This window comes from Capricornis sumatraensis, chromosome 3 (genome assembly GCF_032405125.1).
Source record: "Capricornis sumatraensis isolate serow.1 chromosome 3, serow.2, whole genome shotgun sequence".
Lineage (NCBI taxonomy): Eukaryota > Metazoa > Chordata > Mammalia > Artiodactyla > Bovidae > Capricornis > Capricornis sumatraensis.
In genome coordinates, this window is record NC_091071.1 from 151,184,296 (window position 1) to 151,209,530 (window position 25,235).

The window sequence follows — 25,235 nt, forward strand, 5'->3', positions numbered from 1 at the left end:
TAGTAAACAGGAAAGTACTATCCTTCACCTTAAAGGTATTCAAATACATATAGACAGAGAGATGTGGCTGCATGCACAGTGGCTTATGTAGCAGGGTGGGGCCTGCATATTCTGCTTAAATGTTGGCCTCTTCTAGTCTTCCTTGGGACCCACTATTCTAGCTGAGATGTCAGACTCTTCCTTTATCCAGACTTTGATCTCTTGGGAGAAGAGACTTCAGAACAAAATTGGGGCTACTCTGGCATGCTCGTCTTCCTAGAAATTTAGAAAGAGCCACACTTCATGGGTTAGGCACTGCTGAGTTAGGAAAGCCAAACAAGGCCAATCTCTTTATTACCCACTCCCGACCCAATTCCCTGTCCCCCCACAGTACTGCTAGGAACCATCCTCTGACTCAAGGCTCACAGGTTCTCTTCGAGTACCAGGCCGGTAGGCTCCCCGACCCCGAGGCAGGCGGGGATAGGAAGAAGCCGGTGTCCGACTCTTGGCGCGTTCCCAGTGGGCACAGTCCCGAGTCCTGCGGGGTGGGGGACCCTGCCATTCGCCAGGCCCCTTATCTTGGGGACCTTCACCCCCTTGGTTACGAGACTCTGGCTTTAGGTCCATGGACTCCTTGAGGGGCCCTTCAGGAGACTGCAGTTCCTGGGTGTCACTGGTACCTTTGAGGGTATTGCACTCCCCTCCTTTCAGGTGCCTCCGTTCAGGCTGTCTCCATGGGCCTCGACTGGCTCGGCGGGGATCAAGCACAGCTTTCTTGGTCTCACCCAGCTTTGGCAGATGTGGCCCAGCGCCTGGAGTCTTCTCACATGTGTACTGGGAGGCGATAGGCAGAGGAGCTGACAGGGCAGTGTGAGTAGCTGATGTGGTGGATGGTTCGGTGGCAAGGGTGCTGGGCTGGTGGGATCCTCTGGAGACATCTATAGCTGACTCGGGTTCCAAAGGGGCAGGAGGCTAGGAGGAAGTGAGCAGAGACAGTGACAGAGATACAGTTCCTTAGAGCAGGGAACTGCAGGACCCTTGCCCAGAGTTCAAGGCGACAGCCATCAGCCTAGACCTCCCAGGGTAGAGCAAAGCTCACCCGTGGGCCATGGCAGGGGGGGTGCTGGTTAGGAAGGTAGCTGTCATCAAAGGAGGGGAGGGAAACCCTTCTCTCACCTGCTGAAGGCTGATGAAGTACCGGTTACGCTCAGCCTCAAGGTCGATGATGCCCCCCCTCTCCTGCTGTCTCTGATACAGCCTCTTGCGCTCTTCTTGCTGGCGCAAGCTCTCTGCATCAGGCTGGTACAGCTCCTGGAGGGAAAGGAGCAGAGTGGAACGAAGGGAAGAATAAACAGAAGGCAGACCTGAAATCCCTGCTCTTCCAGACTGCCTCACGAGATGGGCTCAAGATTCTTGGTTTTATCCCTTGGATTAGGCTCATTAGAGGGCTTCCCTCATAGCTCAGTTGGTAAAGAATCAGCCTGCAACGCAGGAGACCCTGGTTCAATTCCTGGGTCGGGACGATCTGCTGGAGAAGGGATAGGTTACCCACTCCAGTATTCTGGCCTGGAGAATTCCATGGACTCTACAGTCCATGAGGTCGCAAAGAGTTGGACATGACTGAGAAGTTGTGTTGGAGAAGAGCAGCCATCAAACTAAAAGACGCTTACTCCTTGGAAGAAAAGTTTTGACCAACCTAGACAGCATATTAAAAAGCAGAGACGTTACTTTGCCAAAAAAGGTCCATCTAGTCAAGGCTATGGTTTTTCCAGTAGTCATGTATGGATGTGAGAGTTGAACTATAAAGAAAGCTCAGCGCTAAAGAACTGATGCTTTTGAACTGTGATATTGGAGGACTCTTGAGAGTCCCTTGAACTGCAAGATCGAGCCAGTCCCTCCTAAAGGAACTTGGTCCTGAGTGTTCATTGGAAGGACTGATGCTGAAGCTGAAACTCAAATACTTTGGCCACCTGATGCGAACAGCTGACTCATTTGAAAAGACCCTGATGCTGGGAAAGATTGAAGGCGGGAGGAAAAGGGGACAACAGAGGATGAGATGGTTGGATGGCATCACCAACTCAATAGACATGAATTTGGGTAAACTCCAGGAGTTGGTGATGGACAGGGAGGCCTGGCATGCTGCAGTCCATGGGGTCGCAAAGAGTCAAAAATGACTGAGCGACTGAACTGAACTGATTAGGCTCATTTGGAACAAACTTTAGATTTTTGCTGGGGGCCACGGCTTTGCAGAGGGGGCCCAGGCAGCTTAAGCCCAATTCCAGAAGTCCCATTCGAAGCAGACAAGATGCCATTGATCTTGATTTAGATTAGAAGAGAGTTCTCTTACCATGGGCTGCTGGGGTTCAGGGGCTGTTTTCAGGGAAGCAAGATCGTACACAAGTGGCTCTCTGCACACCGGGCACTGCACACCAACGGCCTTCTGAAAAGAGAGGTGAAATCACACCCCTGCTTCCCGGCCCAAGGCACTCACCAGCTGGCCAGCCTCAACTGCAGAGGGTTGGGACAAAGGGGCATGGGCCTACCCACCCAGCAGTGAGTGGGGACAGAGCAGGGGCCTGTCTGAGAGGTCTGAGAACCTTCTGAAACCACATGCAATATGATTATGTAGATATAATGATGCCCTTTTTCCTGGACAGAGGTGAACTTTTATTCAGCTCAAAGGTACCTATAACCCTGAAAAGGCTAAGAAGGCCCTGGAATGGAGGGATAGAAAGGCTGTGAGTCATGCAAACAGGGGTGAGGAGTCGACCTGTTCGGGTGCGGCGTGCTGCCGTTCCTGCTCTCGCTCCCGTCCCTGGGCCTGCAGCTCGTGCTCCATGTGCTGGATGTACCGGGCCAGGCAGTGGCAGTGGAAGTAGTGGTAACAGGGTGTTTTGGTAAAGGCCTCCATCTCCTGGAGGGAGGGTGGAGGTGGGACACTGTTAGCACTCTCTCCCCTGAGCCCCTGTGTGTGTCACCTGCAGACCCCCAGGTCCCGAGAGAGTAACCCACCTGGAAACCATAGAGGCAGATGACGCACTGGCCATGGGGGATGTTGTTATCCGTGAGAATTTCCTTCCCTTTCTGAGAGGAGAAAAAGCTGTTCAAATAGGGAGGCAGGGGCCGGAACTGTGAATGAAGCTTGTCAAGCTATTCCCAGGAGTGACTGGCAGGGCTGTCTCCCATGGGGCCAGTTTGCCTCATGGTCATGCATTTCAGTTCTGGTGATAATTTTTGCTTAGAATCAATCCTTCCCCATGCACCACCCCTCCCCCACAAAACTACCTAGCTCCAAAATCCAATTTAATTGTTTTTCCACTCATTAAGTCACTTGAAACACTGGGGATGAAAATAAAAACTTAGGAAAAAAAAGTGTTCAGTTAAAACTCATATCTTCTGGGAGGCCTTTCTTTAAGTATTTCTCCCTCAATGAGCCTGTTGTGGAGTCAGCTTTCAGAAAGAAAGTGAAGGCATGGACACCCCACATGGACAGAGAACTGGAAAGGCAGCACACTATGAAATACACATGTGCACTGTCACTTAGATAGCGACTACTCTGGAATTCCACCAAGTTCAAAGCTGCATTGTGGAGGCTGACTCAGAAATGCTACAGTGCTCCATGCCCAATCTAACTTCAGGCCACCCACCTTCATTCTTTTATGAACATTTTCCTTAAAAACTGAAAGCAGAGGAAAATAAGGCTGCATTTGTGTTTCTGATCTCAAACAAAAGTTAGCTGTGTATATTAACTTGTAGCTCTAGGCATAATTTCGTCTGGGTTGTTTCTTTCATTAGGGTAGAAATTCTGAGGAAAAGAACCAAGACTCTTTCTAGTCAGCTCCATTGGCAGACTACCAGAGATCTCTTCAAGAAAAGTAGAGATATCAAGGGAACATTTCATGGAAAGATGGGCACAATAAAGGACAGAAATGGTATGGACCTAATAGAAGCAGAAGATATTCAGAAGAGGTGGCAAGAATACACAGAACTATACAAAAAAGATCTTCATGACCCAGAAAATCACAGTGGTGTGATCACTCACCTAGAGCCAGACATCTTGGAATGTGAAGTCAAGTGGGCCTTAGGAAGCATCACTAGGAACAAAGCTAGTGGAGGTGATGGAATTCTAGTGGAGCTATTTCAAATCCTAAAACATGATGCTGTGAAAGTGCTGCACTCAATATGCCAGCAAATTTGGAAAACTCAGCAGTGGCCACAGGACTGGAAAAGGTCAGTTTTCATTTCAATCCCAAAGAAAGGCAATGCCAAAGAATGCTCAAACCACCACACAATTGTACTCATCTCACACACTAGTAAAGTAATGCTCAAAATTCTCCAAGCCAGGCTTCAACAGTACATGAACTGTGAACTTCCAGATGTTCAAGCTGGTTTTAGAAAAGGCAAAGGAACCAGAGATCAAGTTGCCAACATCTGTTGGATCATCGAAAAAGCACGAGTTCTAGAAAAACACCTTCTGCTTTATTGACTATGTCAAAGCCTCTGACTGTGTGGATCACAACGTGGATCACAACAAACTGTGGAAAATTCTTAAAGAGATGGGAATACCAGACCACCTGACCTACCCTCTGAGGAATCTGTATGCAGGTCAGGAAGCAACAGTTAGAACTGGACATGGAACAACAGACTGGTTCCAAACAGGAAAAGGAGTACGTCAAGGCTGTGTATTGTCACCCTGCTTATTTAACTTATATGCAGAGTATATCATGAGAAACGCTGGGCTGGATGAAGCACAAGCTGGATCAAGATTGCTGGGAGAAGTATCAATAATCTCAGATATGCAGAGGACACCACCCTTATGGGAGAAAGTGAAGAAGAACTAAAGTGCTTCTTGATGAAAGTGAGAAGATGTGAGATGTGTGAGATGTGACTAAGCGACTGAACTGAACTGAAATGGCAGACTACCCTTCAAATGTTCATTTATGGCTAGACCCTCCAGGCAAGATCTCTAGCTACTATCAGTTGCCAATGCCAGGAGAACAAGAAACACACTCTTGGTGAAGCACGAAAAATACAAGTTAAAGAGGAAAAATAATTTTGTCAAGATGCTGGTACACCCGTGGTGGATTCATGTCAATGTATGGCAAAACCAAAACAATACTGTAAAGTAAAAAAAAAAAAAAAAAAAGATGCTGGGATAGGCAACTTGGGGAAGCTACAGTGCTGTCTTTTGAGGAGATTTTTTGAAACAGAAGACAGTCTCATCTTTCTGGATCAGTTTAGGCCTTACCCAAACAAGAACTAAATGAATGTCTCCAAACATATTTAAGATTCTAGGCCCATAACCTCTGTTGAGAGACACTGCTGTAGCTGGAAGGGAAGGACATTTCTCCAGGCTAGCACATATCTTACCTCGATGAGTTCATAGAGCATGGCAGTACCCAGTCCAGCCTCAGCCACATGGCTCAGCGCCTGTGAGATCCTGGTGGGAGAGGGCAAAGCAAACATGAGGCCTCCCCCTTCCCTCTCCAGACTGAGTTGTTTCCCACATTTTCCCTGCTCTGACTAGCCTGACTCACTTGTGGATCTGTTCATCTGAGAGTCCTCGTGGGTTACGGATAGAAATCTGTGGCACCTCATGGGGATACTAGAGGGAGAAAATAACATATTACTGCTAAAGCCCTCTACCCCCAAGGCCTCTCCCTTCCTCCTGTTGCTGCCATAGAGGCCTCACCTGTGTTGGAACCTGAAGCACCAAAGTGAAGCAGACATACTGGGAATCCTGGTCCTCTGCAGTGGCAGGGTGCAGGGTGATGTAGATTTCCCATGGCGATGACCTACAGGTGGATGAAGTGGAGACCTGGGATATGACTGTGCAGGGGCTTGATGGGAAGAGAGTGAAGTGGGCAGAAGTGAGCATCAGGCTCTTTCTTTCGGTATGATTAAAGGAACAATGTTTGTCCACATGACAGAAACATTTTTGAATCAAGGCTCATAGATACTGCATGGAATCCTCTTATTACCAAGGGGACTCCTGCCCATCTCCAGTTGAACACGTACCTGCCATTTCCTTTAACCACCTGTAGTTCATCCAAGTAGATAGACTCTAACACTTCAACTTCGGAGGGAAGGACCCTAGAGAGACAGGGGGAGATTATCTTACTGTTACAACTCTTCATATTAAGTCCTACTAAGGTCAACAAAGGCTGGCTTTGTAGAAAAACGGTCATCTGTCTGAGTGTATTCTCTTGCTGACCTCCATAAAAATTCAGGAAATGTTTATAATTTGTCAAGTGGCCAGGTAGGAAGCACGGGAATCAGAATTTTAGAGATCATTTCTGCCAACAGATGAGGAAACAGATTCCCAAAAAGATGAAAGGCTAGCCCAAATCTCAAGGCTTAATGGAGGCAGAACTGGAACCAGAAATAGGTTTCCAGCTCCCTGTTTTAAGCTTCATTGCACTGCTGGCTGTTTGTTAGTGTCATATTTCTTATGACATTCATTGATTAGCATTAAAGTTACCAGTACCACTTCTGGCTTTCCTTACACCAGTGTTCATCATGGACCCCAGAGTCTACGCACACTGCCAATACCAGTCATTGCAAACCTCTTCAAAGGAGATACCAACTTGAACAGAACAGATCTGTGTGCTGTAAAGGCTGTGTTGCAATGGAAGAGCCATCAGCCTTGGAATGAGGAACAGGTACCAATCACTTACCAGATATGTGATCTGAGTAGTTTCTTTTATCTGTCAGGCTGAATTACCCTGTCTACCACATATAGATACTATCACCCACTCCAGGGTTATCATAAGGATGAAAAGTGATTTGTTTATGTGACGTGCCTAACAGTATTCTGACTATAGTAGTCTATGTCCCCTTTCTTTCCTGTTTGTGTATAACCTTTTCCCATAAAAGGAAAGACAGAAGGATGTAGTTAATATATTTATGATCCCTGTTGTCTGACTGATCTAGCTCAACCTGTCCAGGTCAGGATCCTGTGGTCCTGATGTAAATCAAAAGACCCACGTTTCCTTAAAAGAAACAGGAGATGTAATGCCACTGAAGATGAGTGGCTGGCTTGAGGGCACAGCTTTACCCAGATAACATGTGGAAAGATACATGTTTGGTTTGCTTTCTCATACTTATATCTTATTCCTTCTTCACAAAGAACAGAGTTGCCCTAGATACATGTGTGTGTGTGTGTACAGAGAAAGATTGATTCTCAAAACTTTAAAAGTCTTTTTAAGTCTTAAGCACACAATATATAAAATAGATAATGTAGATAACAGTTGAGTAGTTCTGTTTGGCAAGAGCGTCAGAATGTTAGAGCACCACAGACTAGCTGTACAATCAATATTGCCCTTGTCATGGCACAAAGTGTCCCCTTAGAATCTTAAAGTCCCCCTGAATAAGTTGTAAGCCACATCTAGGAGGTCTCAAAAAAGGCCAGCACCGGCTGGGCTCTGTGAACCAATGAAACACTGAGGTACAGCCTCCATCAAGAGGTCCTTCAATACTTCACACACCCTACCTGTGACTTGGGCTCTGGATGTGAGATATGGGATAAGATGGTGACAGAAAAAAAGGGGAAGGGGAACTGTAAAATGCCCTAGAACTAAGAACATAAGTTTTGGAATCAGATAACCTGGATTCCTAGTGATAACCATGTACCTTTTGGCAAATCATTTAACCTCTTCAGGTCAGGTCGTCTCAGATGCTACACCACAGAGTTGCTAATGAAAAGGAGGCTTCTGTATGTTACAAATCCATCTTGATTCTCTCAGCTATTCTGAGGTGGATGACACACCCACTTTTTTTTTAACATTTGAGGACACTGACTCACAGAAGCTAGGTGGCCTGGTCAGCATCACATAGCTAATAAAATGTGAAGTGAATCCATATTTATCTATTTCCAAACCCCTGAGTCCTTCCAGGTTCTGGTCCCCTTGTTAAGAATGCTTAAGAGAAGGAACTAGGAGAGCTTTTGTGAGGTGTAAAGCTTTATTCAGACAACAGTCTTCATTAGCGCTATCGGTAAGGGAGAAGGCTGAGGCTGAGGAAAGCCTCAGCGAAATAGTCTGATTCAAGGGGAAGGAGGAACGGGGGACTGACTGGAGGATATCAGTTCCGGGGATAAGGGATGGGGGAGAGATTTGATAAACAGGCATTCCCCCGCACTGGGACCTTGAGCAAATCCACTTCAGATGGAGAAAATGGGACGGGGCGAAGTTGGATGATCGAACCAGATAAGGCGCGGCCCGAACTGGCCAGGCCGGCGCTGATGCGGTCTCCCGGTCAGACAAGCGCCCCTCCACCACCCACCCGCTCCTCAGTCCAGAACTCTCTTAAGTAGAAATGTCAGCGTCTCTAACATCCCTCATCCCTCGCCCCGCCACACACACCCGCCGTACGGACCGTCCGCGGCTGCCGCTAGTCCCCCGAACCGGATTCAGGCGGTCAGCCAAAGCCCATGCCCCCAAAGTTACCAGTCCTCATCTCCTGCAGCTGCCGACGCAGACACCGCCATTTCTTCTGCGGCCCGCAGCCGGAACCGGAAACACTCTTCGCGCAGTCGGAGGCGGTGAGTTAAACAGCGGAGGGAGGGTGGCTAGAGGCCGTTTCTAGGCAACCGCCGAGTCCGGGTCCTTAGATGGTCCTGATGGCCAAGGGACGGTTCGGAAGCGCCCTTAGGAAGTGCCTATGGGCGGCCCACTGTCTCGCCCACACCCCTGAACCTCTCTGTTCTCCGAACCTCTGACCAGTTCTACCGAGTAAAATTGGTAGTAGTGTGAGTCTAAAGAGACCGGTAGTGGGGGGTGGAGAAGAACGCTAACTCAGGCAAAGTACGAAGGCAGCCAGAAGGGGCGGAGCTGAAGGCCAGGGCCGGCGTCCCTCGGCCTGAGGGGCTTGAAGCTCCTAGGCTAGGGGTAAGAGAGGGGCTCCTGTCCGCTGAGCGCTCGGGGTGAGGGTGCTGAGGAGGGTGGCAGTGGCAGGAACTTTGGGGGTGGCTGGAAGGGGCGGGGTCGGTGGGCGAGGCTGGACGGAGAGGGGCGGGGTCGGCGGTAGCGAGGCTGGGCTGAGGGGGCGGGGTCGGGGGGCGGTGAGGCTGAGTGGAGAGGGCGGGGCCGAGGGGAGAGGCCGAGTGAAGGGAGCTAGGGTCGGGAGGGCTAGGCTGGGTGGACGGGGAATGGGTCTCGCGGTTGGGTGGGAACGAGGTTGTGTTGGGGGGCAGCAGGAGAAAAGGAAGAACTACAGGAGGCGGTCTGCTCCAAGATATCATCTTTTCATCCACTGCACTCTACCTTGTTTATGAGACCTGGATTGTTATGAAAAAAAAAAAAGAAAAGACAAGGCGGCTAATGTTAACCTTTTTTCCGTGTCCGAGCCAGGCCTCCCAGATGTGTGGAACTGTCCCTGGAGCTGTAGCCCTTCGTCACCATCTCTGCCTCCTTCCTTCTGAGTGATCCTGAAATCTCTGTCATGGAAAAGTACCACGTATTGGAGATGATTGGAGAAGGCTCTTTTGGGAGGGTGTACAAGGGTCGAAGAAAATACAGTGCTCAGGTGGTGAACAAGGAGGGACATCTTGGGTGGGATTCCACACTCTGAACCCCAGTGGAGTAAGGGACCAGAGCAATGACCAGTGTTCCTAAGACACTGACTCCTTCATACTTACAAAATATGAGCTCTGAAATTGGCTTACTTGGGTTCAGATCATAGCTCCACCACTTTCTAGTCTTAGAACTATAGACAAGTTACTCAACCTTTCTATGTCTCAGTTTTCTCATCTATAGAATGAAATTAAGAACAGTGTCTGAGTGATGGGGTTTGAGAATCAAGTATGATGTCACACTGAATCACTTGACGCAGTGTCTGGTACCTAGCAAACAAATTATTGTTATGAGTAGTAGTAGTATCTGGGGCTTCCTGGGTGGCTCAGACTGTAAAGAATCTGTCTGTAGTGCGGGGACCCAGGATCAATCTGTGGTTTGAGAAGATCTCCTGGAGAAGGGAATGGCAACCAGTATTCCTGCCTGGGAAATCCCATGGACAGAGGAGCTTTGTGGGCCACAGTCCATGGGGTCTCAAAGAGTCAGACATGACTGAGCAACTAACACTTCCACTTACAATATAGGAAGGGATAAACCACTTGAGCTCTGTTCTACCCTCTTCATTTTTCCTTCCTTCTCTTTCTTCTAAATCCCTTAAACCTTGAGTTCTTTATCCAGATCAGAACACCTCTCCCAGAATCCACCAAAAGGATCTAACTGATAAAAGCAGTTTCCTCCTAGGGCAAGAGGCAGGGGAAGCCTGGGTAATGTCAGCTGAAGGGTACCCAGGGAGGGTACCATGGGTAAAGTGGATTGGGAGACTAGCAAAGTACAGTGATAATTGTTCTCAGACAATCTAAAGTCAGCTCTGGAGCCCTGAAGCTAATGTTTCAATAGTGCAATTAGGCCTTGACTCTTGACCTTACCACTGACAGGTGGTGGCCCTGAAGTTCATTCCAAAATTGGGACGCTCAGAGAAGGAGCTGAGGAATCTGCAACGGGAGATTGAAATCATGCGGGGTTTGAGGCACCCCAACATTGTGCATATGCTTGATAGCTTTGAGACTGACAAAGAGGTGTGCTTTGGTTTGGGGGGGGTCACTTCTCCCCAAGAGGAAGGGTCCCAGGAATTTCCCAGCCTCAAAATGCACACATTTGAAGCCATCAGCAGCACTGCCTATTCCCTGCAGGTGGTGGTGGTGACAGACTATGCTGAAGGAGAGCTCTTTCAGATCCTCGAAGATGACGGAAAACTTCCAGAAGACCAGGTATTCCCAGCTCAAGCTTCTCCCGCCCCTGACCTCTCCTCAGGTTAAGAACTGTAGGGAGAGCTGAGAGCACAGAGAGTCTCTATCCTGAAAACTCCTGAGTAAAATACAAGAGTCTATTTGTATATGGAGGCAATGTGGCATGACAGTAAGGTATGTGAAAACTGGAACCCAAGTTCTCTGAATACAGAGATTAGGTCTGACGCTTTCTAGCTTGGTCTTCTTGGGCAAATTATTTAACCTCTCTTTACTCAGTTTCCTCATTTTAAAATGGAAATAATAATAATGTCTACCTCATAAGGCATTAATGGGAAGATTAATGAATTGATTCATGTAAAGTGTTTGAAAGAGTACCTGACACACACTATTCAATAGTTAGCTATTATTTTAGGAAGCTAATATTATTCCTGTTGTTAGGCACCTTTAGGAAAGAAGTCTAGGTGTGGTGGTACCAGAGAGACAGGAAGGGATAAGAGTTGTGGTTAAGGCAGGATTCACCACCAAGACATAGTAGTTAGCAGTAGGTTGAACACATTCTCCAGCCGTATTCATTCCAGGAATTTTTGTGTACTCGGGCAAGTAGGCCCCCATCAGGACTTCCTGTCACAGCATTCTGCTTCCTTCCAAACAACCATCATTATTTGTAAGTCATCACCTTGTTTATTTTGTCTGTCTTGTTTGTTTGTCTGGCTACAGCTCTTGGGAACAGGGACTTTGTCTTATGTAATAACAGCTAATATATATGAATATATAATACATATAATATGTAAAATATATATGAATGCTTACTAAGTGCCAGGCACCATTCTGAGTGTTCCATCACTTTACATGCTTGAACTCTTTTAAATCCTCACAATGATCCTATGAGACAAGTAAAATCATTATTGTTGCCTTATCAATAGATGATGAATCTGTGAGGCACAAGAAAATTTGCCTGTGGTCATGCAGGTAGTCAGTGAGACTCAATTTATTTTCCTTAAACAAATGAAAGACAAGAACTAAGAAATATATTGTGTGATGCTCTGGAAGAAAGGGAGGGAAGAGAAGGTCATGTCTACAGTACTATTAGGGTGGAGTCCTTGGGCTCCTTCCTTTGACCTCTCCTTTCTTCCTCCCGCCTGACTGTTTGACCTGTAGGTTCAGGCCATTGCTGCTCAGTTGGTGTCAGCCCTGTACTATCTGCATTCCCACCGTATCCTCCACCGAGACATGAAGCCTCAGAACATCCTTCTTGCCAAGGGTGGTGGTATCAAGCTCTGTGACTTTGGGTGAGGAGCCTGACCTTGTGTTGCCACTTCTGGTTTTGCAGGGAGCCTTGTCCTGTATGCTTGACTTCCCTGGGCCTCCTTTTAGAACCTGGGCTAGAGAATAGGATTTCTGCTGGGTCTTTTAGAAGACATTCTCTCTGTTCAGGTTGGGGAAATCTCACACAGTAATAGTTGGCAGTGAGCACCTCTAGTTTTGACTGAATATCTTCTCTCCATTTCCATTCCATCATCTCCTGCAGGTTTGCCCGGGCTATGAGCACTAACACAATGGTGCTGACATCCATCAAAGGCACACCACTCTACATGTCCCCAGAGCTGGTGGAGGAACGACCTTATGACCACACTGCAGACCTCTGGTCGGTGGGCTGCATATTGTATGAGCTGGCAGTAGGCACGCCTCCCTTCTATACCACGAGCATCTTTCAGCTGGTCAGCCTTATTCTCAAGGACCCTGTGCGCTGGCCCCCCACCATTAGCCCTTGCTTCAAGGTAATGGATACTGACAGATTGCTTTTGCATCAGTAACCTGTCTCTGTCCTATTCCCTTTTCCACAGTTTTTTTTCCCAGAGCTAGGGTTGCACTTTGCAGTTACTGAATTAATGCAGGAGCTGGGGCAAGCTGCCTTGCTTTTGCACTGCAGGGGCTTATTCTGGGAGGGTGACCTAAGGTCTGCCAAGCCTGAGAGTCTGCCAGGTGGTCCTATATCAAAATGAAGAAGAAATTTCAAGATCCCAGAAACAGTTACTGATCCCTTTCAGTTCAGTTCAGTTCAGTTCAGTCACTCAGTCATGTCCAAGTCTTTGCGACCCCATGAAATGCAGCACTCTAGGCCTCCCTATCCATCACCAACTCCCGGAGTTCATTCAGACTCACGTCCATCGAGTCCATGATGCCATCCAGCCATCTCATCCTCTGTCGTCCCCTTCTTCTCCTGCCCCCAATCCCTCCCAGCATCAGAGTCTTTTCCAATGAGTCAACTCTTTGCATGAGGTGGCCAAAGTATTGAAGTTTCAGCTTTAGCATCAATCCCTCCAATGAACACCCAGGACTGATTTCCTTTAGAATGGACTGGTTGGATCTCCTTGCAGTCCAAGGGACTCTCAAGAGTCTTCTCCAACACCACAGTTCAAAAGCATCAATTCTTCTGCGCTCAGCTTTCTTCACAGTCCAACTCTCACATCCATACGTGACTACTGGGAAAACCATAGTCTTGACTAGACGGACCTTAGTTGGCAAAGTAATGTCTCTGCTTTTTAATATGCTATCTAGGTTGGTCATAACTTTCCTTCCAAGGAGTAAGCATCTTTTAATTTCATGGCTGCAGTCACCATCTGCAGTGATTTTGGAGCCCAAAAAGTAAAGTCTGATACTGTTTCCACTGTTTCTCCATCTATTTCCCATGAAGTGATGGGACTGGATGCCATGATCTTCGTTTTCTGAATGTTGAGCTTTAAACTTTTTCACTCTCCTCTTTCACTTTCATCAAGAGGCTTTTTAGTTCCTCTTCACTTTCTGCCATATGGGTGGTGTCATCTGCATATCTGAGGTTATTGATATTTCTCCCAGCAATCTTGATTCCAGCTTGTGCTTCTTCCAGGCCAGCATTTCTCATGATGTACTCTGCATAGAAGTTAAATAAGCAGGGTGACAATATACAGCCTTGACGTACTCCTTTTCCTATTTGGAACCAGTCTGTTGTTCCATGTCCACTTCTAACTGTTGCTTCCTGACCTGCATATAGGTTTCTCAAGAGGCAGGTCAGGTGGTCTGATATTCCCATCTCTTTCAGAATTTTCCACAGTTTATTGTGATCCACACAGTCAAAGGCTTTGGCATAGTCAATAAAGCAGAAATAGATGTTTTTCTGGAACTACTGCTTTTTCAATGATCCAGCGGATGTTGGCAATTTGATCTCTGGTTCCTCTGCCTTTCCTAAAACCAGCTTGAACATCTGGGAGTTCATGGTTCACGTATTGCTGAAGCCTGGCTTGGAGAATTTTGAGCATTACTTTGCTAGCGTGTGAGATGAGTGCAATTGTGCGGTAGTTTGAGCATTCTTTGGCATTGCCTTTCTTTGGAATTGGAATGAAAACTGACCTTTTTCAGTCCTGTGGCCACTGCTGAGTTTTCCAAATTTGCTGGCATATTGAGTGTAGCACTTTCACAGCATCATCTTTCAGGATTTGAAACAGCTCCACTGGAATTCCATCACCTCCACTAGCTTTGTTCGTAGTGATGCTTTCTAAGGCCCACTTGACTTCACATTCCAGAATGTCTGATCACTCTGTGAGTGATCACACCATCGTGATTATCTGGGTCGTGAAGCTCTTTTTTGTACAGTTCTTCTGTGTATTCTTGCCACCTCTTCTTAATATCTTCTGCTTCTGTTAGGTCCATACCATTTCTTTCCTTTATCGAGCCCATCTTTGCATGAAATGTTCCCTTGGTATCTCTAGTGTTTTTGAAGAGATCTCTAGTCTTTCCCATTCTGTTGTTTTCCTCTATTTCTTTGCATTGATCACTGAGGAAGGCTTTCTTATCTCTTCTTGCTATTCTTTGGAACTTTGCATTCAGATGCTTATTTCTTTCCTTTTCTCCTTTACACACTCTCTATTCTCCTAATTTCCTATCAGATGCAATGTCCAAATGATTTCTAGATTTGCCAACAGAGCCATCAGTCCTCTTCCTGAAAGGAACAATCTTTAGATATCCTAATGGCCAGGGCTAGTGGAGCTAGCTCACTGATTAGGAGCAGAGTATAGAGATGGTGCCTGTTCATTGCAGTTAAATCTCAGTAGGCCAGGGAGGGAGGAAAAAGAGTTAACCCTTTTTATTTCAAGGGCCTGATTTGAGCCTTCAATAAAGTCTAAAGGCAGCCTTCTCCCAGAGTAAAATCTCATTATAACTTTCCTTTATTTTAGCTAAGATGAAAAGAGACAAGTTTCTCCCAAACCTATTTAGTTAAGGAGGCCCAAATAATGACCAAAAAGAATCTGAGCAAAGGAGGGACTTCTTTGGTGGTCCAGTGGTTAAGACTTGGGCTTCCACTGTAGGGGGCATGGGTTTGATCCCTGCATGGCGAGCATGCAATAAATAAATGCGTGTGTGCTCAGCTTTTAAGACATGTCTGCTATAAGAATGCACTCTGGGGACTTCCCTGGTGGTCCATTGGTTAAGAATCTGCTTTGTGATGTAGGGGACATGGGTTGGATCCTTGGTTGGGGAACCAAGATCCCACATGCCATGGAGCAGCTAAGCCCATGTGCCGTAGCTAGAGAGTCTGTGCTCCGCAACAAAATCTCCCAAGTGTTGCAACTAACACCCAACACAGCCAAATAAATAAATAGGTATTAAAAAAAAAAAAAAGTCTCGGTTGACCAGTTCTGATGTTTGAGAGCCCATGGAGAAGTGCAGACTGATGGGGTATCCTTTCTTTCCACAGAACTTCCTTCAGGGACTGCTCACCAAGGATCCCCGGCAGCGTCTGTCCTGGCCAGACCTCTTACATCACCCCTTTATTGCTGGTCGAGTCACCAGTGAGTCCTTAGGGTTCCCAGGGCTCTCGCATTTCTACCCAATATAACCCCTGGCCCCAACATGTGGATCCAAAGTACATTCTTTACGCCTCCAGCTTGAATTTTCTTTTTAGCCTTTTGCATGACCCTTGCACTTCCCTTGCAACCCCCTTCCCTCTTTGTCACTTTGTCAAAAGGGCCTCTTTGCATAGAAGCCTGAAGATGCTGCCATTGTCTCTGGCCAGGTGGAAACAGTGGTACAGCTCCAGTATGATCATGTGTTCCCTCTTCTCTTTCTGCAGTACTAACCGAGCCAGCAGGCCCAGATTTTGGTACCCCATTCACCAGTCGCTTACCCCCAGAACTTCAAGTCCTAAAGGACCAACAGGCTCATCGGCTGGCCCCCAAGGGCAATCGATCTCACATATTGCGGCAAGCCTGTAAACGCATGGCTGAGGAGGCCAAGCAGAAGGTGAGCGGGGCAGAGGGATATGTGTGACCTAGCCAGACTAGTGACTGGGGAAGGTAGAGCAGGAGGGTGACTTTCTAGGGTTGGGAAAGGGCTTCAAATGAAATTCATAGTGTCTTATGGCAACCAGATAGTTCTGACTCAGTGTCTCCTGCCCATTTCTTGCAGAAACACCAGAACACAGGACCTCCCCTTGAGCAAGAGGATAGGACCAGCAAGGTGGCTCCTGGCACAGCCCCTCTGCCCAAACTCAAGGACACTCCTCAGGAACCAGGCCTCTTAACTGGGGTTGTAGCATCAGAAATGAAGAGCAGCTGGGCTGAGTGGGGTGCTGGAGAGGCGCCGCCTGTACCTCGGTGAGGAGGGTAGAGCCCAGGGTGTATAGGATGACATGACTTGCAGAGCTTTGGCTCCAGTCAAAGCAAATGCAGCATGGTCCTGTCACTCATCACTGCCTAAATGTGGCCAGGGCCCTGGGAGTCTAAGTTTTGGGTTCTTGAATTCTGATTCCAGATGCTTTCCTGATTTCATCAGGAAACATGGTAACTTTCCTTTCTCTATGTCTCAGTCGTACATTAACCAAAAAGGAAAAAAAAATCATCTCCAGACACACGGAAAGAGTATTTTACTTGAGAGCTACAGGGGAAAACCACCAAGGTAGATTTGAAAATAAGATTCACAGTGGGAGGGCAGTCAAGGCTATATGTGTAGTGAACATATGCTGTCCTGGCCAGATCCTAGAAGATCTCCTGCAGCCAGTCCTCTGTGGCTTTCCATTCCTATGCTGGACCTAGAGGGAGGGACAAGTTAACCCTAAGCCTCACAGGTCTGGAACTCATCCTACTCCCCGCTTCCTGTCAGGGAAAACTGGATCACTCAGGACTGTGAGCGAGCATTCCCAGAGCTGAGGCTGGAGGTGATGGGCCAGCAGAGCCTTCGTGCAGTGGATCTGGAAAATGAGGTGAGCCCTGGAAGTTCCTCTTGGCTTTGTCCCTGCCACGGTTGTTAGGTCTTGGTAGTGGTTTCCTGTAACAATGATTCCAACCATCTAAGGATGAGTCCCCTTGTGTTAAAAATTGTTTCCTTCTTATTCATAGATTTTAATTGCATAGTATGTGAACATTTAGTTATAAAAAATTGGAGTACATAAGTAAAAAGGAAAGTCCCCCTTAGCCTTATCTCAGTCCCGAGGTATCTGTCTTCTTCCAGACTTTCTGTGGTTTTGTATGTATGTATGTAGCTACGCAGAATATATAGTTTGGCTGTTTTTACATTACTGAGTCCAGACTGTAGGTATTTGTTTTCTTCATGCATCTCTTACTGTATAATCTGTTGTAAAGAATTTTCTACACCTACTTCAATCTTTTGTTTTTTTAGGGTTGAACTTTTTATTTTGGAAAGGTTTCAAATTTAAAGAATAATTGTGAAAATAGCACCAAGAATTCCTATATACCCTTTTACTTAGATTCACCAGTTGTTAAAATTCATTTTAGGGGGAGTTGCAGATATGCCCCTTCATTGCCAAAGACTTTAGTGCATATTTGGTAAGAGCTAGGTGATGCACTTGCACTACCTCAGTACAATTCATAGAAGTCAGAAATCTGACATTGATAGGATTCTGTTCCTTAATCTACAATCTATATTTTGATTTTCCCAATTGCTCCAGTAATGTTTATAGCAAAAACACAGTCCCCCCCGATCCACAATCCAGTCCCGTGTCATTCACTGCATTTAGTTGTTATACTTCTTACCTTGTTTTTCATGATTGACAGATTTTAGGTGCCCAGGTCGGTTATTGTGTAGAATGTTCCTCAGATCAATACTTCCACATGGTTAGATACGAGTCATGCGTTTTTGGTAGAAATGTTACATGAGTGATGATGCACTGTCAGTACAATCTTTTTTTTTTTTTTTTAAGATTTGCTTGTTTGTTTATTTTTGGCTGTGCTGAGTCTTTGTTGCTGAGTGCAGGCTTTTTCTAGTTGCGGCAAGGGAGGGCTGCTCTGGTTGCAGTGAGCAGTCTTCTCATAGCGTGGTGGCTTCCCTTGTGGTGCACAGGATCTAGGACACGTGGGCTCCAGTAGTTGTGGCATGTAGGCTTAGTTGCCACACAGCATGTGGGATCCAACCTGTGTCCCCTGCTCTGGCAGACGGATTCTTAACCACTGGACCACAAGGGAAATCCTAGTCTTTTTAGTAACTTCTTAGTGTCTCCTAACATAGATGTGCCATTATTTATTATTCCCTGATCAGTTCAGTTCAGTCGCTCAGTCGTGTCCGACTCTTTGCAACCCCATGAAATGCAGCACGCCAAGCCTCCCTGTCCATCACCATCTCCAGGAGTTCACTCAGACTCACGTCCATCGAGTCCGTGGTGCCATCCAGCCATCTCATCCTGGGTCGTCCCCTTCTCCTCCTGCCCCTGATCTCTCCCAGCTTCAGAGTCTTTTCCAATGAGTCACCTCTTCACATGAGGTGGCCAAAGTACTGGAGCTTCAGCTTTAGCATCTTTCCTTCCAAAGAAATCCCAGGGTTGATCTCCTTCAGAATGGACTGGTTGGATCTCCTTGCAGTCCAAGGGACCCTCAAGAGTCTTCTCCAACACCACAGTTCAAATGCATCAATTCTTCAGCGCTCAGCTTTCTTCACAGTCCAACTCTCACATCCATACATGACCACAGGAAAAACCATAGCCTTGATTAGACGGATCTTAGTCGACAAAGTAATGTCTCTGCTTTTGAATATACTATCTGGGTTGGTCATAACTTTTCTTCCAAGGAGTAAGCGTCTTTTAATTTCATGGCTGCAGTCACCATCTGCAGTGATTTTGGAGCCCCCAAAAATAAAGTCTGACACTGTCTCTACTGTTTCCCCATCTATTTCCCATGAAGTGATGGGACTGGATGCCATGATCTTCGTTTTCTGAATGTAGAGCTTTAAACCAACTTTTTCGCTCTCCTCTTTCACTTTCATCAAGAGGCTTTTTGGCTCCTTTTCACTTTCTGCCATAAGGGTGGTGTCATCTCCTTATCTGAGGTTATTGATATTTCTCCCAGCAATCTTGATTCCAGCTTGTGTTTCTTCCAGTCCAGCATTTCTCATTGTACTCTGCATAGAAGTTAAATAAGCAGGGTGACAATATACAGCCTTGACGCACTCCTTTTCCTGTTTGGAACCAGTCTGTTGTTCCATGTCCAGTTCTAACTGTTACTTCCTGACCTGCATACAGATTTCTCAAGAGGCAGGTTAGGTGGTCTGGTATTCCCATCTCTTTCAGAATTTTCCACAGTTTATTGTGATCCACACAGTCAAAGGCTTTGGCATAGTCAATCAAGCAGAAATAGATGTTTTTCTGGAACTCTCTTGCTCTTTCAATGATCCAGCGGATGTTGGCAATTTGATCTCTGGTTCTTCTGCCTTTTCTAAAACCAGCTTGAACATCAGGGAGTTCACGGTTCATGTATTGCTGAAGCCTGGCTTGGAGAATTTTGAGCATTACTTTACTAGCATGTGAGATGAGTGCAATTGTGCAGTAGTTTGAGCATCCTTTTGCATTGCCTTTCTTTGGAATTGGAATGAAAACTGACCTTTTCCAGTCCTGTGGCCACTGCTGAGTTTTCCAAACTTGCTGGCATATTGAGTGCAGCACTTTCACAGCATCATCTTTCAGGATTTGAAACAGCTCCACTGGAATTCCATCACCTCCACTAACTTTGTTCATAGTGATGGTTTCTAAGGCCCACTTGACTTCACATTCCAAGATGTCTGGCTCTAGATTAGTGATCACATTATCATGATTATCTGGGTTGTGAAGATCTTTTTGTACAGTTCTTCTGTGTATTCTTGCCACCTCTTCTTAATATCTTCTGCTTCTGTTAGGTCCAGACCATTTCTTTCCTTTATCGAGTCCATCTTTGCATGAAATGTTCCCTTGGTATCTCTAATTTTCTTGAAGAGATCTCTAGTCTTTCCCATTCTGTTGTTTTCCTCTATTTCTTTGCATTGATCGCTGAGGAAGGCTCTCTTATCTCTTCTTGCTGTTCTTTGGAACTCTGCATTCAGATGCTTATATCTTTCCTTTTCTCCTTTGCTTTTTGCCTCTCTTCTTTTCACAGCTATTTATAAGCCCTCCTCAGACAGCCATTTTGCTTTTTTGCATTTCGTTTCCATGGGGATGGTCTTGATCCCTGTCTCCTTTACAGTGTCATGAACCTCATTCCATAGTTCATCAGGCTCTCTATCTATCAGATCTAGACCCTTAAATCTATTTCTCACTTCCACTGTATAATCATAAGGGATTTGATGTAGGTCATACCTGAACAGTCTAGTGGTTTTCCCTACTTTCTTCAATTTCAGTCTGAATTTGGCAATAAGGAGTTCATGATCTGAGCCACAGTCAGCTCCCGGTCTTGTTTTTGTTGACTGTATAGAGCTTCTCCATCTTTGGCTGCAAAGAATAGAATCAATCTGATTTCGGTGTTGACCATCTGGTGATGTCCATGTGTAGAGTCTTCTCTTGTGTTGTTGGAAGAGGGTGTTTACTGTGACCAGTGCATTTTCTTGGCAAAACTCTCTTAGTCTTTGCCCTGCTTCATTCTGCATTCCAAGGCCAAATTTGCCTGTTATTCCAGGTATTCCTTGACTTCCTACTTTTGCATTCCAGTCCCCTATAATGAAAAGGACATCTTTTTTGGGTGTTAGTTCTAAAAGATCTTGTAGGTCTTCATAAAACCGTTCAACTTCAGTTTCTTCAGCGTTACTGGTTGGGGCATAGACTTGGATAACTGTGATATTGAATGGTTTGCCTTGGAGAAGAACAGAGATCATTCTGTCGTTTTTGAGATTGCATCCAAGTACTGCACTTCGGACTCTTTTGTTGACCATGATGGCTACTCCATTTCCTCTGAGGGATTCCTGCCCACAGTAGTAGATGTAATGGTCATCTGAGTTAAATTCACCCATTCCATTCCATTTTAGTTCACTGATTCCTAGAATGTCGACGTTCGCTCTTGCCATCTCTTGTTTGACCACTTCCAATTTGCCTTGATTCATGGACCTGACATTCCAGGTTCCTATGCAATATTGCTCTTTACAGCGTCGGATCTTGCTTCTATCACCAGTCACATCTACAACTGGGTATTGTTTTTGCTTTGGCTCCATCCCTTCATTCTTTCTGGAGTTATTTCTCCACTGATCTCCAGCAGCATATTGGGCACCTACTGACCTGGGGAGTTCCTTGTTCAGTATCCTATCATTTTGCCTTTTCATATTGTTCATGGGGTTCTCAAGGCAAGAATACTGAAGTGTCTTGCCATTCCCTTCTCCAGTGGACCACATTCTTTTTTTTTTTTTCTTTTGTCAATTGTGGTTATGTTTTTTTTTTTTAATTTTTATTTTTACTTTATTTTACTTTACAATACTGTATTGGTTTTGCCATACATTGACATGAATCCACCACGGGTATACATGCGTTCCCAAACATGAACCCCCCTCCCACCTCCCTCCCCATAACATCTCTCTGGGTCATCCCTGTGCACCAGCCCCAAGCATGCTGTATCCTGCATCAGAGATAGACTGGCTATTCGATTCTTACATGATAGTATACATGTTTCAATGCCATTCTCCCAAATCATCCCACCCTCTCCCTCTGCCTCTGAGTCCAAAAGTCCGCTATACACATCTGTGTCTTTTTTGCTGTCTTGCATACAGGGTCATCATTGCCATCTTTCTAAATTCCATATATATGTGTTAGTATACTGTATTGGTGTTTTTCTTTCTGGCTTACTTCACTCTGTATAATCGGCTCCAGTTTCATCCATCTCATCAGAACTGATTCAAATGTATTATTTTTAATGGGCTTGGTTTCATTGAGTTAGACAAGGCTGTGGTCCTAGTGTGATTAGATTGACTAGTTTTCTGTGAGTATGGTTTCATTGTGTCTGCCCTCTGATGCCCTCTTGTAACACTTACCATCTTACTTGGGTTTCTCTTACCTTGGTGTGGGGTATCTCTTCACGGCTGCTCCAGCAAAGCACAGCTGCTGTTCCTTACCTTGGATGAGGGGTATCTCCTTACCGCTGCCGTTCCTGACCTTCAACATGGGATAGCTCCTCTAGGCCCTGCTGTGCCTGCGCAGCCATCACTCCTCAGGTTGCTCCTCCAGGCTGCCGCCCCTGGCCTCGGGCTCAGGGTGGCCTCTCAAGGTCACTGCCCCTGGCCTCGGGCGCGAGGTGGCTTCTCCTGGCCGCCCCTGATCTCAGATGCGGGGTGTCTCCTCCCGGCCGCCACTGACCTTGGATGCAGGCTAGCTCCTCTCGGCCGCTGCCCCTGACCTTGGATGCAGGGCAGCTCCTCTATGACTAGCTTTATTATGTTGTTATTATAAACCATGCAGTGGACATTTTCCTAGGTGTCTCTTTATGTACACGTGCTAGTGTTCTCCAAGAGACTTTTCAAGACCTCTCACATACTGCTAATTGTATCTTTTTAAATTGGTGGCTGAAAAAAATACAGCTGTGCCAAAGGAGTCGCTGGCTTTTTGCAGTTACTTCATGATTCCCTGGGCTTCCCAGGTAAAGAATCTGCCTGCAATGTGGGAAACCTGGGTTCAATCCCTGGTTCGGGAAGATCCTCTGGAGAAGGGAATGGGAACCCATGCCAGTATTCTTGCCTGGAGACTCGCATGGACAGAGGAGCCCAGGGGGCTACAGTCCATGGGGTCGCAAAGAGTCCATCATGACTGAGTGACTAAAACTTTCACTTTACTTTCATGATTCCCCAGGGTGCGAGCTATTGCCTCGAACCTGACACACTCCTCCTGACCTCTTTCTCTCCCCGATGCCTCAGGAGCAAGACAGCGATGATGAGTGGCAATACCTGCTAGAGACTACCGAGCCTGTGCCCGTCCAGCTGAAGGCCCCTCTCACCCTGCTGTGCAATCCTGACTTCTGCCAGCGTATCCAGAGTCAGCTGCATGAGGCTGGAGAGCAGGTAACTGGCAGAAGGATACCATGGATGGGACTGGAGACTGTTTTCACAGATGAGGTGTTAAAAAACATTAATTAGTATAAGGAGAAAGTCCCTTTCCAATTTTCTTTCACTACTGTCTGTTTAATTCAGGGAGATTTGGTAATTTCTTTTAGTAATACAGAAAGAGCAGACCTTGGGTTTCTCTTTCTAAAGGGGAAAAGTATTCTTCAGAGCAAGGATAAGAAAGCTTTCAGCTGTATCCTTTTTAGGCATTGACTGCCAAGAGGGAAAAAAATGGAGGATATCATTTAATTGCTTCTTCTTTTTTAAAGATTTTTTAGATGTGGACCACTTTTAAAGTCTTTATTGAATTTGTTACAGTTGCTTCTGTTGTTTTATATTCTGGTTTTTTGGCCAGAGGCGTGTGGGAGCTTAGCTCCCTGACCAGGGATTGAACTCACACTCCCTGCACTGGAAGGCGAAGTCTTAACCACTGAACTTCCAGGGTAGTCCCATAACTACTTCTCTAATGAAAGAAAACACATTTCTACAAAATTTTTGACAAAATTAAAAATACAGATGTAACAATTTATTATATTTTCTAATATAGGTATACTAATGATCACCATAATTCAGTTTTAGAATATTTTCATTACTCCAAAAAGGTAATTCGTGGCTATTTACAGTTAATCATCATTCCTACTTATAGCACTTATAAGGAGATTGCTTTCTGTCTCATAGATTTGCCTTTTCTGAACATTTCACATAAATGTGATCATACAATGGATGGTCTTTGGCTTCTTTCTCTTAGCATAATGTTTTTTGAGGCTTCATTCATGTTGTAGCCTGTATCAGTACTTAGTTCCTTTTTATTGCTAATTAGTATTTTATTGTATGTATATATCACATTTTGTTTATTTGTTCTACAAATTGATGGGAATTTGGGTTGTTTCCACTTTTTGGCTTTTATAAACAATGCTACTTTGAACATCCATGAAGAAATCTTTGTGTGAACATACGTTTTCTGTTTCTTTTCTGGAAAAGGTCAGTTTTCATTCCAATCCCAAAGAAAGGCAATATTCAAACTACTGTACAATTGCACTCATCTCACAGGCTAACAAAGTAATGCTCAAAATTCTCTAAGCCAGGCTTCAACACTATGTGAACCGAGAACTTCCAGATGTTCAAGCTGAATTTAGAAAAGGCAAAGGAACTAGAGATCAAATTGCCAGCATCCGTTGGATCATAGAAAAAGTAAGAGAGTTCCAGAAAAACATCTACTTCTGCTTTATTGACTACTCCAAAGCTTTTGACTGTGTGGATCACAACAAACTGTGGAAAATTCTTAAGGAGATGGGAATACCAGACCTCCTGACCTGCCTCTTGAGAAACCTATATGCAGGTCAGGAAGTAACAGTTAGAACTGGACATGGAACAACAGACTGGTTCCAAATTGGGAAAGGAGTACGTTAAGGCTGTATGTTGTCACCCTGTTTATTTAACTTCTGTGCAGAGTACATCAGGTGAAATGCCAGGATGGATGAAGCACAAGCTAGAATCAAGAGTGCTGGAAGAAATATCAATAACCTCAGATATGTAGATGATACCACCCTTATGACAGAAAGCAAAGAGGAACTGAAGAGCCTCTTGATGAAAGTGAAAGAGGAGAGTGAAAGAGTTGGCTTAAAGCTCAACATTCAGAAAACTAATAAGATCATGGCATCTGATCCCATCACTTCATGGCATGTGGAAGGGGAAACAATGGAAACAGTGACAGGCTTAATTTTCTTGGGCTCCAAAATCACTGCAGATGGTGACTACAGCCATGAAATTAAAAGACTCTTGCTCCTTGGAAAAAAGCTGTGACCAACCTAGATAGCATATTAAAAAGCAGAGACATTACTTTGCCAACAAAGGTCCATCTAGTCAAAGCTATGGTTTTTCCAGTGGTCATGTATGGATGTGAGAGTTGGACCATAAGGAAAGCTGAGTGCCAAAGAACTGATGCTTTTGGACTGTGGTCTCAGAGAATACTCTTGAGAGTCCCTTGGACTGCAAGGAGATCCAACCAGTCCATCCTAAAGGAAATCCGTCCTGAATATTCATTGGAAGGATTGATGCTGAAGCTGAAGCTCTAATACTTTGGCTACCTGACGCGAAGACATGACTCATTGGAAAAGACCCTGATGCTGGGAAAGATAGAAGGCAGGAGGAGAAGGGGATGACAGAGGATGAGATGGTTGGATGACATGAT

The 25,235-nt window shown here is 45.7% G+C and overlaps 2 protein-coding genes across 4 annotated transcripts in view; one reads left to right on the forward strand and one right to left on the reverse strand.

Moving 5' to 3' along the window:
- Window positions 1–352: 352 nt before the first annotated feature.
- On the reverse strand, window positions 353–8,467 carry RNF25 (ring finger protein 25). Of its 3 annotated transcripts, none has more exons than XM_068968615.1 (10): window positions 8,427–8,467; window positions 5,998–6,072; window positions 5,672–5,774; window positions 5,517–5,584; window positions 5,350–5,419; window positions 2,992–3,063; window positions 2,750–2,893; window positions 2,327–2,416; window positions 1,156–1,290; window positions 353–951 (listed from the first exon to the last, which is right to left on the reverse strand). In XM_068968615.1, the coding sequence occupies exons 1-10, from the start codon at window positions 8,465–8,467 to the stop codon at window positions 376–378; spliced, it is 1,374 nt and encodes a 457-aa protein (XP_068824716.1). In that variant the 3' UTR covers window positions 353–375. The 3 variants fall into 3 exon arrangements, with proteins under 3 accessions (XP_068824716.1, XP_068824715.1, XP_068824717.1); XM_068968614.1 differs by having other exon boundaries at window positions 2,327–2,419; XM_068968616.1 differs by lacking the exons at window positions 5,517–5,584; window positions 5,998–6,072; window positions 8,427–8,467 and having other exon boundaries at window positions 2,327–2,419; window positions 5,672–5,743.
- A 953-nt stretch (window positions 8,468–9,420) lies between these two features.
- STK36 (serine/threonine kinase 36) overlaps window positions 9,421–25,235 on the forward strand; it is a 30,528-nt gene continuing 14,713 nt past the window's right edge. The window contains exons 1-10 of the mRNA XM_068969078.1: window positions 9,421–9,504; window positions 10,427–10,567; window positions 10,682–10,759; window positions 11,897–12,027; window positions 12,267–12,516; window positions 15,471–15,564; window positions 15,846–16,015; window positions 16,181–16,368; window positions 16,874–16,973; window positions 22,859–23,002. Of these exons, the coding sequence (XP_068825179.1) occupies window positions 9,421–9,504; window positions 10,427–10,567; window positions 10,682–10,759; window positions 11,897–12,027; window positions 12,267–12,516; window positions 15,471–15,564; window positions 15,846–16,015; window positions 16,181–16,368; window positions 16,874–16,973; window positions 22,859–23,002 (1,380 nt within the window). The remainder of the gene's footprint in view (window positions 9,505–10,426; window positions 10,568–10,681; window positions 10,760–11,896; window positions 12,028–12,266; window positions 12,517–15,470; window positions 15,565–15,845; window positions 16,016–16,180; window positions 16,369–16,873; window positions 16,974–22,858; window positions 23,003–25,235) is intronic.